Source organism: Dendropsophus ebraccatus, chromosome 4, assembly GCF_027789765.1.
Source record: "Dendropsophus ebraccatus isolate aDenEbr1 chromosome 4, aDenEbr1.pat, whole genome shotgun sequence".
NCBI classification, from domain to species: domain Eukaryota; kingdom Metazoa; phylum Chordata; class Amphibia; order Anura; family Hylidae; genus Dendropsophus; species Dendropsophus ebraccatus.
In genome coordinates this window covers 143,709,049-143,730,637 of record NC_091457.1, presented here as the reverse complement: position 1 = coordinate 143,730,637, position 21,589 = coordinate 143,709,049, and the positions used below count along the sequence as shown (strand labels likewise).

General features: G+C 42.1%; 1 protein-coding gene across 9 annotated transcripts in view; it reads right to left on the bottom strand.

Moving 5' to 3' along the window:
- Positions 1-21,589, bottom strand: part of MEI1 (meiotic double-stranded break formation protein 1) — a 110,755-nt gene that overhangs the window by 63,913 nt on the left and 25,253 nt on the right. For all 9 annotated transcript variants that reach the window (XM_069967290.1, XM_069967297.1, XM_069967298.1 and 6 more), the window contains exons 11-16: positions 21,469-21,568; positions 20,280-20,414; positions 18,852-18,963; positions 17,660-17,751; positions 16,213-16,354; positions 15,947-16,058 (exon numbers count right to left, since the gene is read on the bottom strand). In XM_069967290.1, coding sequence (XP_069823391.1) covers positions 15,947-16,058; positions 16,213-16,354; positions 17,660-17,751; positions 18,852-18,963; positions 20,280-20,414; positions 21,469-21,568 — 693 coding nt within the window. The remainder of the gene's footprint in view (positions 1-15,946; positions 16,059-16,212; positions 16,355-17,659; positions 17,752-18,851; positions 18,964-20,279; positions 20,415-21,468; positions 21,569-21,589) is intronic.

Below are 21,589 nucleotides of genomic sequence, written 5' to 3'. Positions count from 1 at the left end.
ATGTCCTAAGAAACATTCCGCCACATTGAATGGCCTAAGAAACATTCTGCCAAATAGAACAGTCTAAGAAACATTCCGCCAAATGGAATGTCCTCAGAAACATTCCGCCAAATGGAATGTCCTGAGAAACATTCCGCCAAATGGAATGTCCTATAAAACATTCCGCCAAATGGAATGTCCTGAGAAACATTCCGCCAAATGGAATGTCCTGAGAAACATTCCGCCAAATGGAATGTCCTATAAAACATTCCGCCAAATGGAATGTCCTGAGAAACATTCCGCCAAATGGAATGTCCTGAGAAACATTCCGCCAAATGGAATGTCCTATAAAACATTCCGCCAAATAGAATGTGCTGGGAAACATTCCGCCAAATGGAATGTCCTAAGAAACGTTCCGCCAAATAGAATGTCCTAAGAAACGTTCCGCCAAATGGAATGCCCTAAAAAACATTCCGCCAAATGGAATGGCCTAAAAAACATTCCGCCAAATGGAATGTCCTAAGAAACTGTCCGCCTAATGGAATGGCTTAAGAAACATTCCGCCACATGGAATGCCCTAAGAAACATTCTGCTCAATGGAATGTCCTAAGAAACATTCCGCCACATTGAATGGCCTAAGAAACATTCTGCCAAATAGAACAGTCTAAGAAACATTCCGCCAAATGGAATGTCCTAAGAAACATTCCGCCAAATGGAATGTCCTAAGAAACATTCCGCCATATGGAATGTCCTAAGAAACGTTCCGCCAAATAGAATGTCCTAAGAAACGTTCCGCCAAATGGAATGTCCTGAGAAACATTCCGCCAAATGGAATGTCCTATAAAACATTCCGCCAAATGGAATGTGCTGAGAAACATTCCGCCAAATGGAATGTCCTATAAAACATTCCGCCAAATGGAATGTGCTGAGAAACATTCCGCCAAATGGAATGTGCTGAGAAACATTCTGCCAAATGGAATGTTTTAAGAAACATTCTACCAAATGGATTGCCTTTAAGAAACATTCCGCCACATGGAATGCCTTTAAGAAACATTCCGCCAAATGGAATGTCCTGAGAAACATTCCGCCAAATGGAATGTCCTACAAAACATTCCGCCAAATGGAATGTCCTGAGAAACATTCCGCCAAATGGAATGTCCTATAAAACATTCCGCCAAATGGAATGTGCTGGGAAACATTCCGCCAAATGGAATGTCCTAAGAAACGTTCCGCCAAATAGAATGTCCTAAGAAACGTTCCACCAAATGGAATGCCCTAAAAACATTCCGCCAAATGGAATGTCCTAAAAAACATTCCGCCAAATGGAATGTCCTAAGAAACATTCCGACACATGGAATGTCCTTAGAAACATTCCGCCACATGGAATGTCCTAAGAAACTGTCTGCCTAATGGAATGGCTTAAGAAACATTCCGCCAAATGGAATGCCCTAAAAAACATTCCACCAAATGGAATGGCCTAAAAAACATTCCGCCAAATGGAATATCCTAAGAAACATTCCGACACATGGAATGTCCTAAGAAACATTCCGACACATGAAACGTCCTGAGAAACATTCCGACACATGGAATATCCTTAGAATCATTCCGCCAAATGGAGTGTCCTAAGAAACATTCCACCAAATGGAGTGCCCAAAGAAACATTCCGCCACATGGAATGTCGTAAGAAAAATTCCGCCAAATGGAATGGTCAAAGAAACATTCTGCCACATTGAATGGCTCAAGAAACATTCTGCCAACTACAATAATCTAAGAAACATTCCGCCAAATGGAATGGCCTGAGAAACATTCCGCCAAATGGAATGTTCTAAGAAACATTCTACCAAATGGAATGCCTTTAAGAAACATTTCGCCAAATGGAATGGCCTAAGAAACATTCCGCCAAATGGAATGCCCCAAGAAACATTCTGCCAAATGGAATGTCCTAAAAAACATTCCGCCAAATGGAATGTCCTAAGAAACATTCCGACACATGGAATGTCCTGAGAAACATTCCGCCACATGGAATGTCCTAAGAAACTGTCCGCCTAAAGGAATGGCTTAAGAAACATTCTGCCACATGGAATGCCCTAAGAAACATTCCACTCAATGGAATGTCCTAAGAAACATTCCGCCACATTGAATGGCCTAAGAAACATTCTGCCAAATAGAACAGTCTAAGAAACATTCCGCCAAATGGAATGTCCTCAGAAACATTCCGCCAAATGGAATGTCCTGAGAAACATTCCGCCAAATGGAATGTCCTACAAAACATTCCGCCAAATGGAATGTCCTGAGAAACATTCCGCCAAATGGAATGTCCTGAGAAACATTCCGCCAAATGGAATGTCCTATAAAACATTCCGCCAAATGGAATGTGCTGGGAAACATTCCGCCAAATGGAATGTCCTAAGAAACGTTCCGCCAAATAGAATGTCCTAAGAAACGTTCCACCAAATGGAATGCCCTAAAAAACATTCCGCCAAATGGAATGTCCTAAAAAACATTCCGCCAAATGGAATGTCCTAAGAAACATTCCGACACATGGAATGTCCTTAGAAACATTCCGCCACATGGAATGTCCTAAGAAACTGTCTGCCTAATGGAATGGCTTAAGAAACATTCCGCCACATGGAATGCCCTAAGAAACATTCCGCTCAATGGAATGTCCTAAGAAACATTCCGCCACATTGAATGGCCTAAGAAACATTCTGCCAAATAGAACAGTCTAAGAAACATTCCGCCAAATGGAATGTCCTAAGAAACATTCCGCCAAATGGAATGTCCTAAGAAACATTCCGCCATATGGAATGTCCTAAGAAACGTTCCGCCAAATAGAATGTCCTAAGAAACGTTCCGCCAAATGGAATGTCCTGAGAAACATTCCGCCAAATGGAATGTCCTATAAAACATTCCGCCAAATGGAATGTGCTGAGAAACATTCCACCAAATGGAATGTCCTATAAAACATTCCGCCAAATGGAATGTGCTGAGAAACATTCCGCCAAATGGAATGTTTTAAGAAACATTCTACCAAATGGATTGCCTTTAAGAAACATTCCGCCACATGGAATGCCTTTAAGAAACATTCCGCCACATGGAATGCCTTTAAGAAACATTCCGCCAAATGGAATGCCCTAAAAAACATTCCGCCAAATGGAATGTCCTAAGAAATATTCCGACACATGGAATGTCCAAAGAAACATTCCGCCACATGGAATGTCCTGAGAAACATTCCGCCAAATGGAATGTCCTATAAAACATTCCGCCAAATGGAATGTCCTATAAAACATTCCGCCAAATGGAATGTCCTGAGAAACATTCCGCCAAATGGAATGTCCTGAGAAACATTCCGCCAAATAGAATGTCCTAAGAAACATTCCACCAAATGGAATGCCCTAAAAACATTCCGCCAAATGGAATGGCCTAAAAAACATTCCGCCAAATGGAATGTCCTAAGAAACATTCCGACACATGGAATGTCCAAAGAAACATTCCGCTACATGGAATGTCCTAAAAAACATTCCGCCAAATGGAATGTCCTAAGAAACATTCCGCCATATGGAATGTCCTAAGAAACATTCCGCCAAATGGAATGTCCTAAGAAACATTCCGCCAAATAGAACAGTCTAAGAAACATTCCGCCAAATGGAATGTCCTAAGAAACATTCCGCCAAATGGAATGTCCTAAGAAACATTCCGCCATATGGAATGTCCTAAGAAACGTTCCGCCAAATAGAATGTCCTAAGAAACGTTCCGCCAAATGGAATGTCCTGAGAAACATTCCGCCAAATGGAATGTCCTATAAAACATTCCGCCAAATGGAATGTGCTGAGAAACATTCCGCCAAATGGAATGTCCTATAAAACATTCCGCCAAATGGAATGTGCTGAGAAACATTCCGCCAAATGGAATGTGCTGAGAAACATTCTGCCAAATGGAATGTTTTAAGAAACATTCTACCAAATGGATTGCCTTTAAGAAACATTCCGCCACATGGAATGCCTTTAAGAAACATTCCGCCAAATGGAATGTCCTGAGAAACATTCCGCCAAATGGAATGTCCTACAAAACATTCCGCCAAATGGAATGTCCTGAGAAACATTCCGCCAAATGGAATGTCCTATAAAACATTCCGCCAAATGGAATGTGCTGGGAAACATTCCGCCAAATGGAATGTCCTAAGAAACGTTCCGCCAAATAGAATGTCCTAAGAAACGTTCCACCAAATGGAATGCCCTAAAAAACATTCCGCCAAATGGAATGTCCTAAAAAACATTCCGCCAAATGGAATGTCCTAAGAAACATTCCGACACATGGAATGTCCTTAGAAACATTCCGCCACATGGAATGTCCTAAGAAACTGTCTGCCTAATGGAATGGCTTAAGAAACATTCCGCCAAATGGAATGCCCTAAAAAACATTCCACCAAATGGAATGGCCTAAAAAACATTCCGCCAAATGGAATATCCTAAGAAACATTCCGACACATGGAATGTCCTAAGAAACATTCCGACACATGAAACGTCCTGAGAAACATTCCGACACATGGAATATCCTTAGAATCATTCCGCCAAATGGAGTGTCCTAAGAAACATTCCACCAAATGGAGTGCCCAAAGAAACATTCCGCCACATGGAATGTCGTAAGAAAAATTCCGCCAAATGGAATGGTCAAAGAAACATTCTGCCACATTGAATGGCTCAAGAAACATTCTGCCAACTACAATAATCTAAGAAACATTCCGCCAAATGGAATGGCCTGAGAAACATTCCGCCAAATGGAATGTTCTAAGAAACATTCTACCAAATGGAATGCCTTTAAGAAACATTTCGCCAAATGGAATGGCCTAAGAAACATTCCGCCAAATGGAATGCCCCAAGAAACATTCTGCCAAATGGAATGTCCTAAAAAACATTCCGCCAAATGGAATGTCCTAAGAAACATTCCGACACATGGAATGTCCTGAGAAACATTCCGCCACATGGAATGTCCTAAGAAACTGTCCGCCTAAAGGAATGGCTTAAGAAACATTCTGCCACATGGAATGCCCTAAGAAACATTCCACTCAATGGAATGTCCTAAGAAACATTCCGCCACATTGAATGGCCTAAGAAACATTCTGCCAAATAGAACAGTCTAAGAAACATTCCGCCAAATGGAATGTCCTCAGAAACATTCCGCCAAATGGAATGTCCTGAGAAACATTCCGCCAAATGGAATGTCCTACAAAACATTCCGCCAAATGGAATGTCCTGAGAAACATTCCGCCAAATGGAATGTCCTGAGAAACATTCCGCCAAATGGAATGTCCTATAAAACATTCCGCCAAATGGAATGTGCTGGGAAACATTCCGCCAAATGGAATGTCCTAAGAAACGTTCCGCCAAATAGAATGTCCTAAGAAACGTTCCACCAAATGGAATGCCCTAAAAAACATTCCGCCAAATGGAATGTCCTAAAAAACATTCCGCCAAATGGAATGTCCTAAGAAACATTCCGACACATGGAATGTCCTTAGAAACATTCCGCCACATGGAATGTCCTAAGAAACTGTCTGCCTAATGGAATGGCTTAAGAAACATTCCGCCACATGGAATGCCCTAAGAAACATTCCGCTCAATGGAATGTCCTAAGAAACATTCCGCCACATTGAATGGCCTAAGAAACATTCTGCCAAATAGAACAGTCTAAGAAACATTCCGCCAAATGGAATGTCCTAAGAAACATTCCGCCAAATGGAATGTCCTAAGAAACATTCCGCCATATGGAATGTCCTAAGAAACGTTCCGCCAAATAGAATGTCCTAAGAAACGTTCCGCCAAATGGAATGTCCTGAGAAACATTCCGCCAAATGGAATGTCCTATAAAACATTCCGCCAAATGGAATGTGCTGAGAAACATTCCACCAAATGGAATGTCCTATAAAACATTCCGCCAAATGGAATGTGCTGAGAAACATTCCGCCAAATGGAATGTTTTAAGAAACATTCTACCAAATGGATTGCCTTTAAGAAACATTCCGCCACATGGAATGCCTTTAAGAAACATTCCGCCACATGGAATGCCTTTAAGAAACATTCCGCCAAATGGAATGCCCTAAAAAACATTCCGCCAAATGGAATGTCCTAAGAAATATTCCGACACATGGAATGTCCAAAGAAACATTCCGCCACATGGAATGTCCTGAGAAACATTCCGCCAAATGGAATGTCCTATAAAACATTCCGCCAAATGGAATGTCCTATAAAACATTCCGCCAAATGGAATGTCCTGAGAAACATTCCGCCAAATGGAATGTCCTGAGAAACATTCCGCCAAATAGAATGTCCTAAGAAACATTCCACCAAATGGAATGCCCTAAAAAACATTCCGCCAAATGGAATGGCCTAAAAAACATTCCGCCAAATGGAATGTCCTAAGAAACATTCCGACACATGGAATGTCCAAAGAAACATTCCGCTACATGGAATGTCCTAAAAAACATTCCGCCAAATGGAATGTCCTAAGAAACATTCCGCCATATGGAATGTCCTAAGAAACATTCCGCCAAATGGAATGTCCTAAGAAACATTCCGCCAAATAGAACAGTCTAAGAAACATTCCGCCAAATGGAATGTCCTAAGAAACATTCCGCCAAATGGAATGTCCTAAGAAACATTCCGCCATATGGAATGTCCTAAGAAACGTTCCGCCAAATCGAATGTCCTAAGAAACGTTCCGCCAAATGGAATGTCCTGAGAAACATTCCGCCAAATGGAATGTCCTATAAAACATTCCGCCAAATGGAATGTGCTGAGAAACATTCCACCAAATGGAATGTCCTATAAAACATTCCGCCAAATGGAATGTGCTGAGAAACATTCCGCCAAATGGAATGTTTTAAGAAACATTCTACCAAATGGATTGCCTTTAAGAAACATTCCGCCACATGGAATGCCTTTAAGAAACATTCCGCCAAATGGAATGCCCTAAAAAACATTCCGCCAAATAGAATGGCCTAAAAAACATTCCGCCAAATGGAATGTCCTAAAAAACATTCCGACACATGGAATGTCCTAAGAAACATTCCGCCACATGGAATGTCCTAAGAAACTGTCCGCCTAATGGAATGGCTTAAGAAACATTCCGCCACATGGAATGCCCTAAGAAACATTCCGACACATGGAATGTCCTAAGAAACTGTCCGCCTAATGGAATGGCTTAAGAAACATTCCGCCACATGGATCTGTCCTGAGAAACATTCCGCCACATGGAATATCCTTAGAAACATTCCTCTACATGGAATGTCCTTAGAATCATTCCGCCAAATGGAGTGTCCTAAGAAACATTCCACCAAATGGAGTGCCCAAAGAAACATTCCGCCAAATGGAATGTCCTAAGAAACATTCCGACACATGGAATGTCCTAAGAAACATTCCGCCACATTGAATGGCCTAAGAAACATTCTGCCAAATAGAACAGTCTAAGAAACATTCCGCCAAATGGAATGTCCTAAGAAACATTCCGCCAAATGGAATGTCCTAAGAAACATTCCGCCATATGGAATGTCCTAAGAAACGTTCCGCCAAATAGAATGTCCTAAGAAACGTTCCACCAAATGGAATGTCCTGAGAAACATTCCGCCAAATGGAATGTCCTGAGAAACATTCCGCCAAATGGAATGTCCTATAAAACATTCCGCCAAATGGAATGTGCTTAGAAACATTCCGCCAAATGGAATGTGCTGAGAAACATTCCGCCAAATGGAATGTTCTAAGAAACATTCTACCAAATGGAATGCCTTTAAGAAACATTCCGCCAAATGGAATGGCCTAAGAAACATTCCGCCAAATGGAATGCCCCAAGAAACATTCTGCCAAATGGAATGTCCTAAGAAACATTCCGCCACATGGAATGTCCTAAAAAACATTCCGCCAAATGGAATGTCCTAAGAAACATTCCGACACATGGAATGTCCTTAGAAACATTCCGCCACATGGAATGTCCTAAGAAACTGTCCGCCTAATGGAATGGCTTAAGAAACATTCCGCCACATGGAATGCCCTAAGAAACATTCCGCTCAATAGAATGTCCTAAGAAACATTCCGCCACATTGAATGGCCTAAGAAACATTCTGCCAAATAGAACAGTCTAAGAAACATTCCGCCAAATGGATTGCCTTTAAGAAACATTCCGCCAAATGGAATGGCCTAAGAAACATTCCGCCAAATGGAATGCCCCAAGAAACATTCTGCCAAATGGAATGTCCTAAGAAACGTTCCGCCAAATGGAATGTCCTGAGAAACATTCCGCCAAATGGAATGTCCTATAAAACATTCCGCCAAATGGAATGTGCTGAGAAACATTCCGCCAAATGGAATGTGCTGAGAAACATTCCGCCAAATGGAATGTCCTGAGAAACATTCCGCCAAATGGAATGTCCTATAAAACATTCCGCCAAATGGAATGTGCTGAGAAACATTCCGCCAAATGGAATGTGCTGAGAAACATTCCGCCAAATGGAATGTTCTAAGAAACATTCTACCAAATGGATTGCCTTTAAGAAACATTCCGCCAAATGGAATGTTTTAAGAAACATTCTACCAAATGGATTTCCTTTAAGAAACATTCCGCCACATGGAATGCCTTTAAGAAACATTCCGCCAAAAGGAATGCCCTAAAAAACATTCCGCCAAATGGAATGGCCTAAAAAACATTCCGCCAAATGTTATGTCCTAAGAAACTTTCCGACACATGGAATGTCCAAAGAAACATTCCGCCACATGGAATGTCCTAAAAAACATTCCGCCAAATGGAATGTCCTAAGAAACATTCCGCCACATGGAATGCCCTAAGAAACATTCCGCTCAATGGAATGTCCTAAGAAACATTCCGCCACATTGAATGGCCTAAGAAACATTCTGCCAAATAGAACAGTCTAAGAAACATTCCGCCAAATGGAATGTCCTCAGAAACATTCCGCCAAATGGAATGTCCTAAGAAACATTCCGCCATATGGAATGTCCTAAGAAACGTTCCGCCAAATAGAATGTCCTAAGAAACGTTCCGCCAAATAGAATGTCCTGAGAAACGTTCCGCCAAATGGAATGTCCTATAAAACATTCCGCCAAATGGAATGTGCTGAGAAACATTCCGCCAAATGGAATGTGCTGAGAAACATTCCGCCAAATGGAATGTTTTAAGAAACATTCTACCAAATGGATTGCCTTTAAGAAACATTCCGCCACATGGAATGCCCTAAAAAACATTCCGCCAAATAGAATGGCCTAAAAAACATTCCGCCAAATGGAATGTCCTAAGAAACATTCCGACACATGGTATGTCCTAAGAAACATTCCGCTACATGGAATGTCCTTAGAATCATTCCGCCAAATGGAGTGTCCTAAGAAACATTCCACCAAATGGAGTGCCCAAAGAAACATTCCGCCACATGGAATGTCGTAAGAAAAATTCCGCCAAATGGAATGGTCCAAGAAACATTCTGCCACATTGAATGGCTCAAGAAACATTCTGGCAACTACAATAATCTAAGAAACATTCCGCCAAATCGAATGTCCTAAGAGACATTCCGAAACATGGAATGCCTTAAGAAACCTTCCACCAAATGGAATGTCCTAAGAAACATTCCGCCATATGGAATGTCCTAAGAAACGTTCCGCCAAATAGAATGCCCTAAGAAACGTTCCGCAAAATGGAATGTCCTGAGAAACATTCCGCCAAATGGAATGTCCTAAGAAACATTCCGCCACATGGAATGTCCTAAGAAACATTCCGCCACATGGAATGCCCTAAGAAACATTCCGCTCAATGTAATGTCCTAAGAAACATTCCGCCACATTGAATGGCCTAAGAAACATTCTGCCAAATAGAACAGTCTAAGAAACATTCCGCCAAATGGAATGTCCTAAGAAACATTCCGCCATATGGAATGTCCTAAGAAACGTTCCGCCATATGGAATGTCCTATAAAACATTCCGCCAAATGGAATGTGCTGAGAAACATTCCGCCAAATGGAATGTGCTGAGAAACATTCCGCCAAATGGAATGTTCTAAGAAACATTCCGCCAAATGGATTGCCTTTAAGAAACATTCCGCCACATGGAATGCCTTTAAGAAACATTCCGCCACATGGAATGCCCTAAAAAACATTCCGCCAAATGGAATGGCCTAAAAAACATTCCGCCAAATGGAATGTCCTAAGAAACATTCCGACACATGGAATGTCCAAAGAAACATTCCGCCACATGGAGTGTCCTAAAAAACATTCCGCCAAATGGAATGTCCTAAGAAACATTCCGACACATGGAATGTCCTTAGAAACATTCCGCCACATGGAATGTCCTAAGAAACTGTCCGCCTAATGGAATGGCTTAAGAAACATTCCGCCACATGGAATGCCCTAAGAAACATTCCGCTCAATGGAATGTCCTTAGAAACATTCCGCCACATTGAATGGCCTAAGAAACATTCTGCCAAATAGAACAGTCTAAGAAACATTCCGCCAAATGGAATGTCCTAAGAAACATTCCGCCAAATGGAATGTCCTGAGAAACATTCCGCCAAATGGAATGTCCTATAAAACATTCCGCCAAATAGAATGTGCTGAGAAACATTCCGCCAAATGGAATGTGCTGAGAAACATTCCGCCAAATGGAATGTTTTGAGAAACATTCTACCAAATGGATTGCCTTTAAGAAACATTCCGCCACATGGAACGCCTTTAAGAAACATTCCGCCAAATGGAATGCCCTAAAAAACATTCCGCCAAATGGAATGGCCTAAAAAACATTCCGCCAAATGGAATGTCCTAAGAAACATTCCGACACATGGAATGTCCTTAGAAACATTCCGCCACATGGAATGTCCTAAGAAACTGTCCGCCTAATGGAATGGCTTAAGAAACATTCCGCCACATGGAATGCCCTAAGAAACATTCCGCTCAATGGAATGTCCTAAGAAACATTCCGCCACATTGAATGGCCTAACAAACATTCTGCCAAATAGAACAGTCTAAGAAACATTCCGCCAAATGGAATGTCCTAAGAAACATTCCGCTAAATGGAATGTCCTAAGAAACATTCCGCCATATGGAATGTCCTAAGAAACGTTCCGCCAAATAGAATGTCCTAAGAAACGTTCCGCCAAATGGAATGTCCTGAGAAACATTCCGCCAAATGGAATGTCCTATAAAACATTCCGCCAAATGGAATGTGCTGAGAAACATTCCGCCAAATGGAATGCCCTAAGGAACATTCCGCCAAATGGAATGTCCTAAGAAACATTCCGCCACATGGAATGTCCTAAGAAACATTCCTCCAAATGGAAAGTCCTAAGAAACTTTCCGTCACATGGAATGTTCTAAGAAACATTCCGCCACATGGACTGGCCTAAGAATCATTTCATTAAATGGAAAGGCCTTAGAATCATTTTGCCACATGGAATGTCCTAAGAAACATTCCGCCAAATGGAATGTCCTAAGAAACATTCCGCCAAATGGAGTGCTCAAAGAAACATTCTGCCACATGGAATGTTGTAAGAAACATGTTAGGAACCGGTGACACCAGACACACAGAGACAGTGATCCCTAAGCTCAGCCCCGCCCACTGTCCTCTACCTACTTGCCACTATCCGCCCTAAGATGGCGGCGAGCTACTGGGCGGCGGTCCCTGCACTGGCTAGGTGGAACACAAATACAAAACAGACAGACAAACACAATAAAGAATAGTCCACAATCCGGGTCACAACAGTCGGGCAGCAAAAGTACAAAATCAGGATCCAAAGGCGTAATCAGAAAACAGGCAATATGATCAGGGGCAGGCAGCAAGCAAGGGAGGTCAGAGATACAAAGCAGTAGTCAGGAGATGCAAAGAAACAGAATCCACAAGCAGGCAGAGACTAAGTCAATAACCAGCAATGATATCCCAGACTGAGGTAGCTATATAGGAGGCCAGGGTTCTGATCCAGAACATAATTGGACCATCCCCCTGAACTCCAAGCACAGACAGCTGAGAACAAAACAGATCCACTGGCAGGATGACCTGTCAGTCACAGCAGAACCAAAACACAGATTAACCCTGACATGGCCAGACAGAACTCAGCAGGTGAAGTCGGGTGTGTCTCTCTCAAGGTGAGCAAATAACCAGTGTTCACACACTACAAAACAAAACACAGAAACAGAATGCAAGAAAATCAGCACCTTCTCGGCCGCACAGCACGAGCAGAGGGACGCATAACGCTCCGCAAAGATACCATCCTGACAGTACCCCCCCTTTTATGAGGGGCCTCAGGACCCTCACAGGACTCTACCTCACTTAGAAAGTTGCCATCTGACTCCCATTCATCAGAAGACGAGTCCATGGCATGGAGAACAAGCTTACTGACAGGATGAGCAGAAGAACATGATAAATTCACATCAGATACAGGCAAATAAGGTACAGCAGAACTAGAAACATTAATTTCGCCGGAGGGTACCTGTGCGCCCAAGTGACCTTCCTGGGAGTCACCTGGACGCAGATGATCTGGGTGCAGGTTTTCTTGCCGCTTGGGACGCTTGTGGCAGAAACTGATGTAATGGCCACTGTCACCACAGTAGTAACATAGACCATTGTGTCTCCGGTGTTCTCGCCTAGTCCTGGCGTCAAATTGTCCCAGCTGCATGGGCTCGTCCTCATGAATATCAGGGATAGCAACAGGGTTTTTGACAGAGCAGGGAACAGAGGTCTTAGAAGGGTCAGAGCCTACTTTCTCCCTATGTCTGTCACGGAGCCTACGGTCTATGCGAATAGCCAAATTCATGGCCTGCTTTAGGGTGGAAGGATCTGGATGTCCTGTCTAGGCATTCTTAATGCCATCAGATAACCCCTGCTTAAATTTGCATCTAAGCGCAGGATCATTCCATCCGGATGGAACGCACCACTGGCGAAACTCGGCACAATACTCCTCCACCAGTCGCTTGCCCTGTCTCAAAACTGTCAACTGTCTCTCAGCTGCTGCTGCCCTGTCAGGGTCATCATACAGTAATTCCAATGCCGAGAAAAACTGATCCACAGAAGACAATTCAGTGGCATCTGGAGGCAAAGAAAAGGCCCACTCCTGCGGAGGTCCTTGTAAGAGTGACATAATAATGCCCACTCTCTGGCTCTCATCCTCAGAGGACCGGGGACAAAGTCTGAAAAACAACTTACATCCCTCTCTGAAGATTCGAAAGGCCCTTCTCTCGCCTTTGAACCTATCAGGAAGCTGCACTGGAGGTTCTGGGGGAACAGCAGCAGATAGCATATAATTTTGGCCCAGGAAAGACTCTACCTGCTGCACTCATTGCGTAAGGTCCAGAACAAGCTGGTTGAGACTTTGCATTTGCTCAACCAGAGCTTTCATGGGGTCCATAGCCAGGTGGGGAGAGAGAAGAAAAAAAAGTAAGGCTGGTTATTCTGTAAGGAACCGGTGACACCAGACACACAGACAGTGATCCCTAAGCTCAGCCCCGCCCACTGTCCTCTACCTACTTGCCACTATCCACCCTAAGATGGCGGAGAGCAACTGGGCGGCGGTCCCTGCACTGGCTAGGTGGAACACAAATACAAAACAGACAGACAAACATAATAAAGAATAGTCCACAATCCGGGTCACAACAGTCGGGCAGCAAAAGTACAAAATCAGGATCCAAAGGCGTAATTAGAAAACAGACAATATGATCAGGGGCAGGCAGCAAGCAAGGGAGGTCAGAGATACAAAGCAGTAGTCAAGAGATGCAAAGAAACAGAATCCACAAGCAGGCAGAGACTAAAGGCCCTATTACACCAACAGATCTGACGACAGATTATCTGCCAAAGATTTGAAGCCAAGCCCAGGAACAGACTATAAACAGAGATCAGGTCATAAAGGAAAGACTGGATTTCTCCTCTTTTCAAATCCACTCCTGGGTTTGGCTTCAAATCTTTGGCAGATAATCTGTTGTCAGATCTGTTGGTGGAATAGGGCCTTAAGGGCCCTTTTACACAGAAAGATTATCTGACAGATTATCTGCCAAAGATTTGAAGCCAAGGCCAGGACTGGATTTGAAAAGATGAGAAATGTCAGGCTTTTCTGTATGACCTGATCTCTGTTTATAGTCTGTTCCTGGTTTTGGCTTCAAATCTTTGGCAGATAATCTGTCAGATAATCTTTCTGTGTAAAAGGGCCCTTAGTCAATAACCAGCAATGATATCCCAGGCTGAGGTAGTTATATAGGAGGCCAGGGTTCTGATCCAGAACATAATTGGACCATCCCCCCTGAACTCCAAGCACAGACAGCTGAGAACAAAACAGATCCACTGGCAGGATGACCTGTCAGTCACAGCAGAACCAAAACACAGATTAACCCTGACATGGCCAGACAGAACTCAGCAGGTGAAGTCGGGTGTGTCTCTCAAGGTGAGCAAATAACCAGTGTTCACACACTACAAAACAAAACACAGAAACAGAATGCAAGAAAATCAGCACGAGCAGAGGGACGCATAACGCTCCGCAAAGATTCCATCCTGACAAAATATTCCGCCAAATGGAATGGTCAAAGAAACATTTCGTCACATTGAATGGCCTAAGAAACATTCTGCCAAATAGAACCGTCTAAGAAACATTCCGCCAAATGGAATGTCCAACGAAACATTCCGCCAAATGGAATGCCCTAAGAAACATTCCGCCAAATGGATTGTCCTAAGAAACATTCCGCCAAATGGAATGCCTTAAGAAACATTCTGACACATGGAATGTCCTAAGAAACATTCCGACACACGGAATGTCCAAAGAAACATTCCGACACATGAAATGTCCAAAGAAACATTCCGCCACATGGAATGTCCCAAGAAACATTCCGCCACATGGAATGTCCCAAGAAACATTCTGCCACATGGAATGTCCTAAGAAACTGTCCGCCAAATGGAATGGCTTAAGAAACATTCCGCCACATGGAATGGCCTTAGAAACATTCCGCCACATGAAATGGCCTTAGAAACATTCCGCCACATGGAATGGCCTAAGAATCATTCCGCCAAATAGAATGCCCTAAGAAAAATTGCACCAAATGGAATGTCCTAAAAAACATTCCGCCAAATGGAATGGCCTGAGAAACATTCCGCCACATGGACTGTTTTAAGACAGTGCTTTTCAAACTGTGAGACGCCCCCTATTTGTTGGTGAGGTCCAGCTGTGGAACCAGATTTCACAAAAGTAACTATGATCTTCACAGTCCTTTTGCTGTTTGCAAAAATCTCCATTTTAGCACCATTATTAGTTAATTTTGTACTTGCTTTATTAGTATATAGAGCTTGGGAGATGGGTAAAAGGTAGCCCTAGCATTAATTTCAGATTTTAATTGAACTTTCACCCCAGATGATGGGGCCCAGACACCCTCTTGGTCAGTCTGGTGATGCCCAGGCATTGCCTTGGTTTGTTGGGTGAGGCTCCAGTAGAAAAAGTTTGAGAAGCGCTGGCCTAGAATATCTGTGCCCTAACCTTGCACCACCCCTCCATCCCTCTTCCCCACCCTCTTCATCATTAGGAATGCCACTGGCAGGATTTTTTCTATTCCTCTGCAGAGAACACTGCACAGGTGCCTTAACAGTCTAGCCCATGTGCAGTGTTCACACAGCTGATGAATAGGAGAACACCTGCCTGGGGCATTCCTAATGATGAAGAGGGCGGGGAGGAAGGACAGAGAGGTTGTGCCAACCTAATGCACAGACACTCTAGGCCACGCCAGTTTGACACAGGGCTGCAAGTTTAAAATTTGTTGTTTAGGACAATAACTGCATCACCTGCCGAACGGACCCCAGGACAGATCTTTGATTAAAAGCGGTTTGTGTGTGTGGGGGGGGGGGGGGGGGGGGGTCAGATTGTGGGTACAGAGTCACTTTAAAATAGAGAAGAATGACAACAGATCAATGAAAATAAAGGAAATAATAAAATATTTTGGTATTTTATACATGCCTAGTTTTACAGCAAACGTCTCTTTCATATCAGGTACAACTGCAAACATATCAGTAAGCATTAAGAAAAATATCTCCATTGTTGCTGGAACTTCTGTCCACTCGTAATATTTCTGCAAATTGAAAATAAAGACTAGTACACACCTGTATAATAACAGAAATGTAAGATTCTACAGATACTGCTTAGCAAACAGAACCTTTTCTGATAGTGGTTGATGAACTTATAAAATTGAATTTTTATTTCTCAGCAAAGTGTCAAGTACTCACCAAAACAATTGGTATACAAAAGTTATCACATGTATTTAATAAGTACAAAGAAAATGTCTGTAGTGTATTGCTGCTTCTGGAAGAGGGCACTGTGAATGCATTGCTATGAGCTAGGTGGTAGTCCTTACAGTCCAGGGACAATCTAAGCGGGAAATAAAATTACAAATTTTAGTGTTTTTGTTCTATGATAATTTATCTAAAATATATAATGGGCTTAAATAAGAACTGTTGTAAGGGTATATTCACACGGACGGGCTCGCAGCGAGATTCTCGCTGCGAGCCCGGCAGGTCCTGGCAGTTCCCATACACTACATACTTGCTGCGGTCTAAACGACCGCAGCGAGTATGTAATTATACCGCCCTTAACCCCTTCTGCTCCCGCCCGACTCACCCCGCTGTAAGCATACTTTACCTGTCCTTGCTGCACGGGTCCGGCGTCCTGCTCTCCCGTCCGGCCAATTAGTGTGTTGCCCAGACGCAGCCACTGATTGGCCGGGCGGGAGAGCAGGACGCCGGACCCGTGCAGCAAGGACAGGTAAAGTATGCTTACAGCGGGGGAGCCGGGCGGGAGCAGAAGGGGTTAAGGGCGGTATAATTACATACTCGCTGCGGTCGTTAAGACCGCAGCAAGTATGTAGTGTATGGGAACTGCCAGGACCTGCCGGGCTCGCAGCGAGAATCTCGCTGCGAGCCCGCCCGTGTGAATATACCCTAAAAGATAAATTTGACATGTCATGCCAAAACCTCTACCGATCAGGAGAAGTCAGGAGAAGCACATGGTGGCACATTTAACTCACAAGCTCATACTGATCTCCATCCAGGCAACTCCATTATAAGTTTATAGGGCGGCTGGACGGAGATGAACGACAGCAGGGAAATGCTGCAGTGAGATCCATGACGTGAAAAGTTGTTTTTATGTTTTTTCGTTTTTTTTATATGACAAGTACACAGTTTTTATTTTGGTATTAATACATTTAACTTAAATAGGCAGTGTTCACACTCATTAAGGTTACACTGTGGTCATGGCAATAAAAAATTATTATGTGTACTATCTAGGGTTGAGCTAACTCCAAGCACGCTCTGGTTTGTCTGAACCCGAGTGTGTGGCATTTCATTACTGGCAGCTACTGAAGTTGGATGCAGCCCTAGGGAGTCCTGGAAAACATGGAAACATGGATACAGCCATTTCGCTGTTGTTTATTCTTATGGCTGTAATTTGCACCAAAACGACGTCTGTCCAAAAAAAAAACGTTTTTGGAACATAGCCTATGGTCACTTATCAAGAGCCGCATGCTTGGGCTTGGATAAACCCGAGAATGCTTGAAGTTTGCTTATCTATTACTATCCATTGGCAAATATAACAAAATGCATAGTGACCAAGAACATCAGAATGTTCTATCTAGTCCATACTGCCGCATATTCTTCTATGCTATCTGAGGAATCTCACCTGCAGGCATTGTGAAAACCCTCTATCACATTTGTAAGAAATTGTCCTTGACGAGAGATACTTTTGTTGTCATGTCTCTTATGTTGCTTCCTCTATAAAAACATAAATCCAGAGTTTAATAAATATTTACATACAGGCCTCTAGTTAGGTTGCTTACCCACAACCACAAGGTCCATATACTACCCACAATTGCGGAGAGTACAGGTCAAATTACAGACTTAAAAATAACCTAAAAATTCACTGCCAAATAGTTAGGTCTGTTCGGAAACTAGATTCTGTGGTCACTAATTCTGTGAGGGATTGCCTTTGGAATTAACATACGTAGAAAGGTTAACATAATTTGGAACACAAAGGGGTGTCACACAGGAAATTTACTGCAACAAGGTTGCATAGCATGTTATATCCAAAGACCTAAATTAAATCTTGTTTTGTCAGAGAACTTGAAGTTTAAAGGGAGTCGTCATTAGGTTTATGTCCAGCCATTCTCCTAATATGCAGGAGAATAGGATTCTTGCCACACTCCTCCCCTTGCCCTCCAGCTGCTGATTGACAGTTGACTGCCTATACACAGCATGGATAGATAACTGCCAATCAGCAGCTGGTGGGCGGAGTTTTCTGCTTCTTATGAATATCCAGGACTACTGGGCTCATGCACATAATGGAGAGGACTACTTATTGTCCATGTTATTCAGGAGGATATCTCTGAATCAGCTGCACAGAACAATGTAATGGATCATTCTGTTCACCTTCTTTGCCACTAGTTTATGCTACCCTGAGATAAGACAGCATAAACCTGCTAACAGAGTCTCTTTAAAGCTATGTTCACTCACTGTAAAATAAAGGTAAAATAGAGCCAAATTTTCAAAATAATAATGTGCTCCATTGAAGTGAATAGGAAATTGGCCTGCAATGCACACACCGTGTAGAATAACAGCCATAATTGATAATTACCATTGAAAAAATTTTGCAGAATACAGATGTTTTTTCCATCAGTTCACACATTTTTATGTTTACACGTTTTATTTTCACTCATATGACCATACTTAGCTTTTATTTTACTGTGTCTGAACATATCCTAACAGTGCTCATTATAGAAATAAGAAATATAAGTAATAATGAAGTATTAAAAACGTGTCTATGCAATAGGCCTTTAATTTGATGGATTTAGTATAATTTTTAAAGTAAGACTCACAGAAGATTTTCTTCTTAGGGATATAAAAGAAAGCTCCGCACAGCGTTCCATCATCCGATTAAGAAGCTTCTCCAACTCATCATACTGTACTGGAATACTAAGATGATCTTTTCTATAAGAGTAGATATGAAAACAACACTTAAAACAATCCTTATTCACTTTAAGGCTGGGTTCACACACAGTATATTTCACGGAGTATTTGGTCCTCATGTCAGGTCCTCATAGCAGCCAAAACCAGGAGTGGATTGAATACACAGAAAGGCTCTGTTCACATAATGTTGTAATTGAGTGGATGGCCGTCATTTAATGGCAAATATTTGCTGTTATTTTAAAACAACGTCTGTTATATTGAAATAATGGCAGTTATTTACTGTTATATGGCGGCCATCCACTCAATTTTAACATTGTGTGAACAGAGCCTTTCTGTGTTTTTAATCCACTCCTGGTTTTGGTTGCTATGAGGATCTGACATGAGGATCAAATACTGCCTGAAATATACTGTGTGTGAACCCAGCCTAAAGAGGTACCCCGGCGAAAATATTTGTCTTTCAAATCAACTAGTTTAGAAAGTTATATAGATTTGTAATTTACTTCTATTTAAAAATCTCAAGTCTTCCCACAGTTACCAGTTTATGTATGTCCTGCAGGAAGTGATGTATTTTCTCCAGTCTGACACATTGCTCTCTGCTGCCACCTCAGAGCAGCTTATAAGTACTGGAAGACTTGAGATTTTTAAATAAAAGTAAATTACAAATCTATATAACTTTCTGAAACACCCTGTGTAACTTAGTGTGAACTGGAAAATTGACCTACCTAATTCATTCTGCAGATTGGAGATTTTTTTTTGCTGATTTTAACACTTAAAACCTGTAATAAAATCTGCAAGCAACTCCACTGCTGCATATTACCTGTGGATCCACAAATAATTATTTTTTTTCCTCTCATCCACAATGATAAACGTTTTTGGCGTACATTTGCAGATTCTGCCCCGTGCTTTGCAGCAAATACATCTATTGTGCATTTTTTAGAAGTAAAGCAAAATAAAAAACTATATACATTTTATATTGTGACCGTACAGAGCAGGAGAAGACAGTTATCGTGTCATTTTTATCACAGGATAAAGGAAAACCCAGCTGTTCTAGGGGCTCCAGTAACTGGGACTTTCCCACCATCTTGAGAGTGGAGACCCCAGTGGTTAGAGTAAAGCCGCGGTGTCTGCTGCATCACTTATTCTTTATGGGAGCCGCCGGAACAGCCAAATACAGTGTTCGACTGTTTCCCCCAACTTTCATAGAGAATAAATGATGATTTTATGTTCCATTCTAATGGGAGACTGGAGGGGTCCCCCACAATCTCCTGTGGATAGGGGGTAACTTTCTCATATGGGTATACCGCTCAATAATGTAATATTACAATCCTGCAGCTAACCTTAAAAATGAGGAGACCGCCTTACTGGCTTCAATTGCAACTTCCAAAATAGAACTGTTCACTGCCTCCTGCAGAACATCGACTGCCGCTTTAAATATTCCAGAGCTAGTAAAAAGCTTTATTTCAGGAGGTTGCCTACAAGACCATAGAGAAGCAAAATAAAAATCTATTCATGCAAATAAAATAGAATGCAATTCACATTTCAAGAAACAGTAACTTAGCTATGTAATAATTTTTTTTTTTAGTAAAAGGCCACCGAGCGAACAAACTGGGAAGAGAAAGAAAGCAAAGTTGTTCTCAATAAAATAGATGAATAATAATAATGTAAACATTAAAAATAATAAAGAAATCACTACGAATATAGTTTTCAGTAAAGAGAATATCCTGCTGAGTTTCTTAAAGGGAATTCAAACACTATGAAATTGTTTGAAAATGCACTCCCAGTCTGACAGCTCTTGGTTCCCACTTCTTCCTGTGACACTTCATCCTACCACCGGTTCCTGACAGAGACAAGTCACTGTAGCAGCACAGGATTGGCAAAGAGAGGATTTGCTACAAAATACCCCTTGAATTTTTATTTTAGATTAAAAGACGTCATTAAAAAGGCGTCAAAAGCAGACATATTCTCTATTTGTTGGACATGTAGCTGCAAAAGTAGAAATAGCCATCTGTACCTTAAGGCCATGTTCACACATGGCAAAACAGCGGCCGTTCTGTGACACAGTTGTGTCACGGAATGGCCGCTGTCTGAGATGTTCAACTCTACTGCAGTATCGGCCAAGTGAAGATAGCCATAGCACACAATGTAAAGTACAGCTTGGAGCAGTACTTTACATTGTGTGCACAGTCTATGTTGTGCGGGCACTGTTCACTGAATAGCGGGCGCAAAAAATAGACATGGCAGTTTTCTGTGCGGCAGCATGGAATCCTGGCCGTAGTGTATACAGTGTATGTACACTACAGCCGTGGTTCCATAGAGGTTAATGCGATCGGCCGCCATGATTAAACAATTTAAAAAAATATACATTGTGTGAACTTGGTCTAAAGAAGTATTCCACCTGGGGTAGTTATGCACTATCCACAGTATGCCCACTCTGGATAGGACATGACAACCCCAGGTTGCAATACCCATTCAATAGAAACATTTCTGGGCTCTAATATGAATAATCTTTCTTGTTCAGAAACAAACCTTTTTATAATTTCTGTAAGCAATACCAGACCCTGTTTCTGCAGTTCCATGTTGTTCATCTGTAATACATACTTTAAACTTTTTAGCACAGCCTCAATACCTAAACAAATAAAGAGAAGAA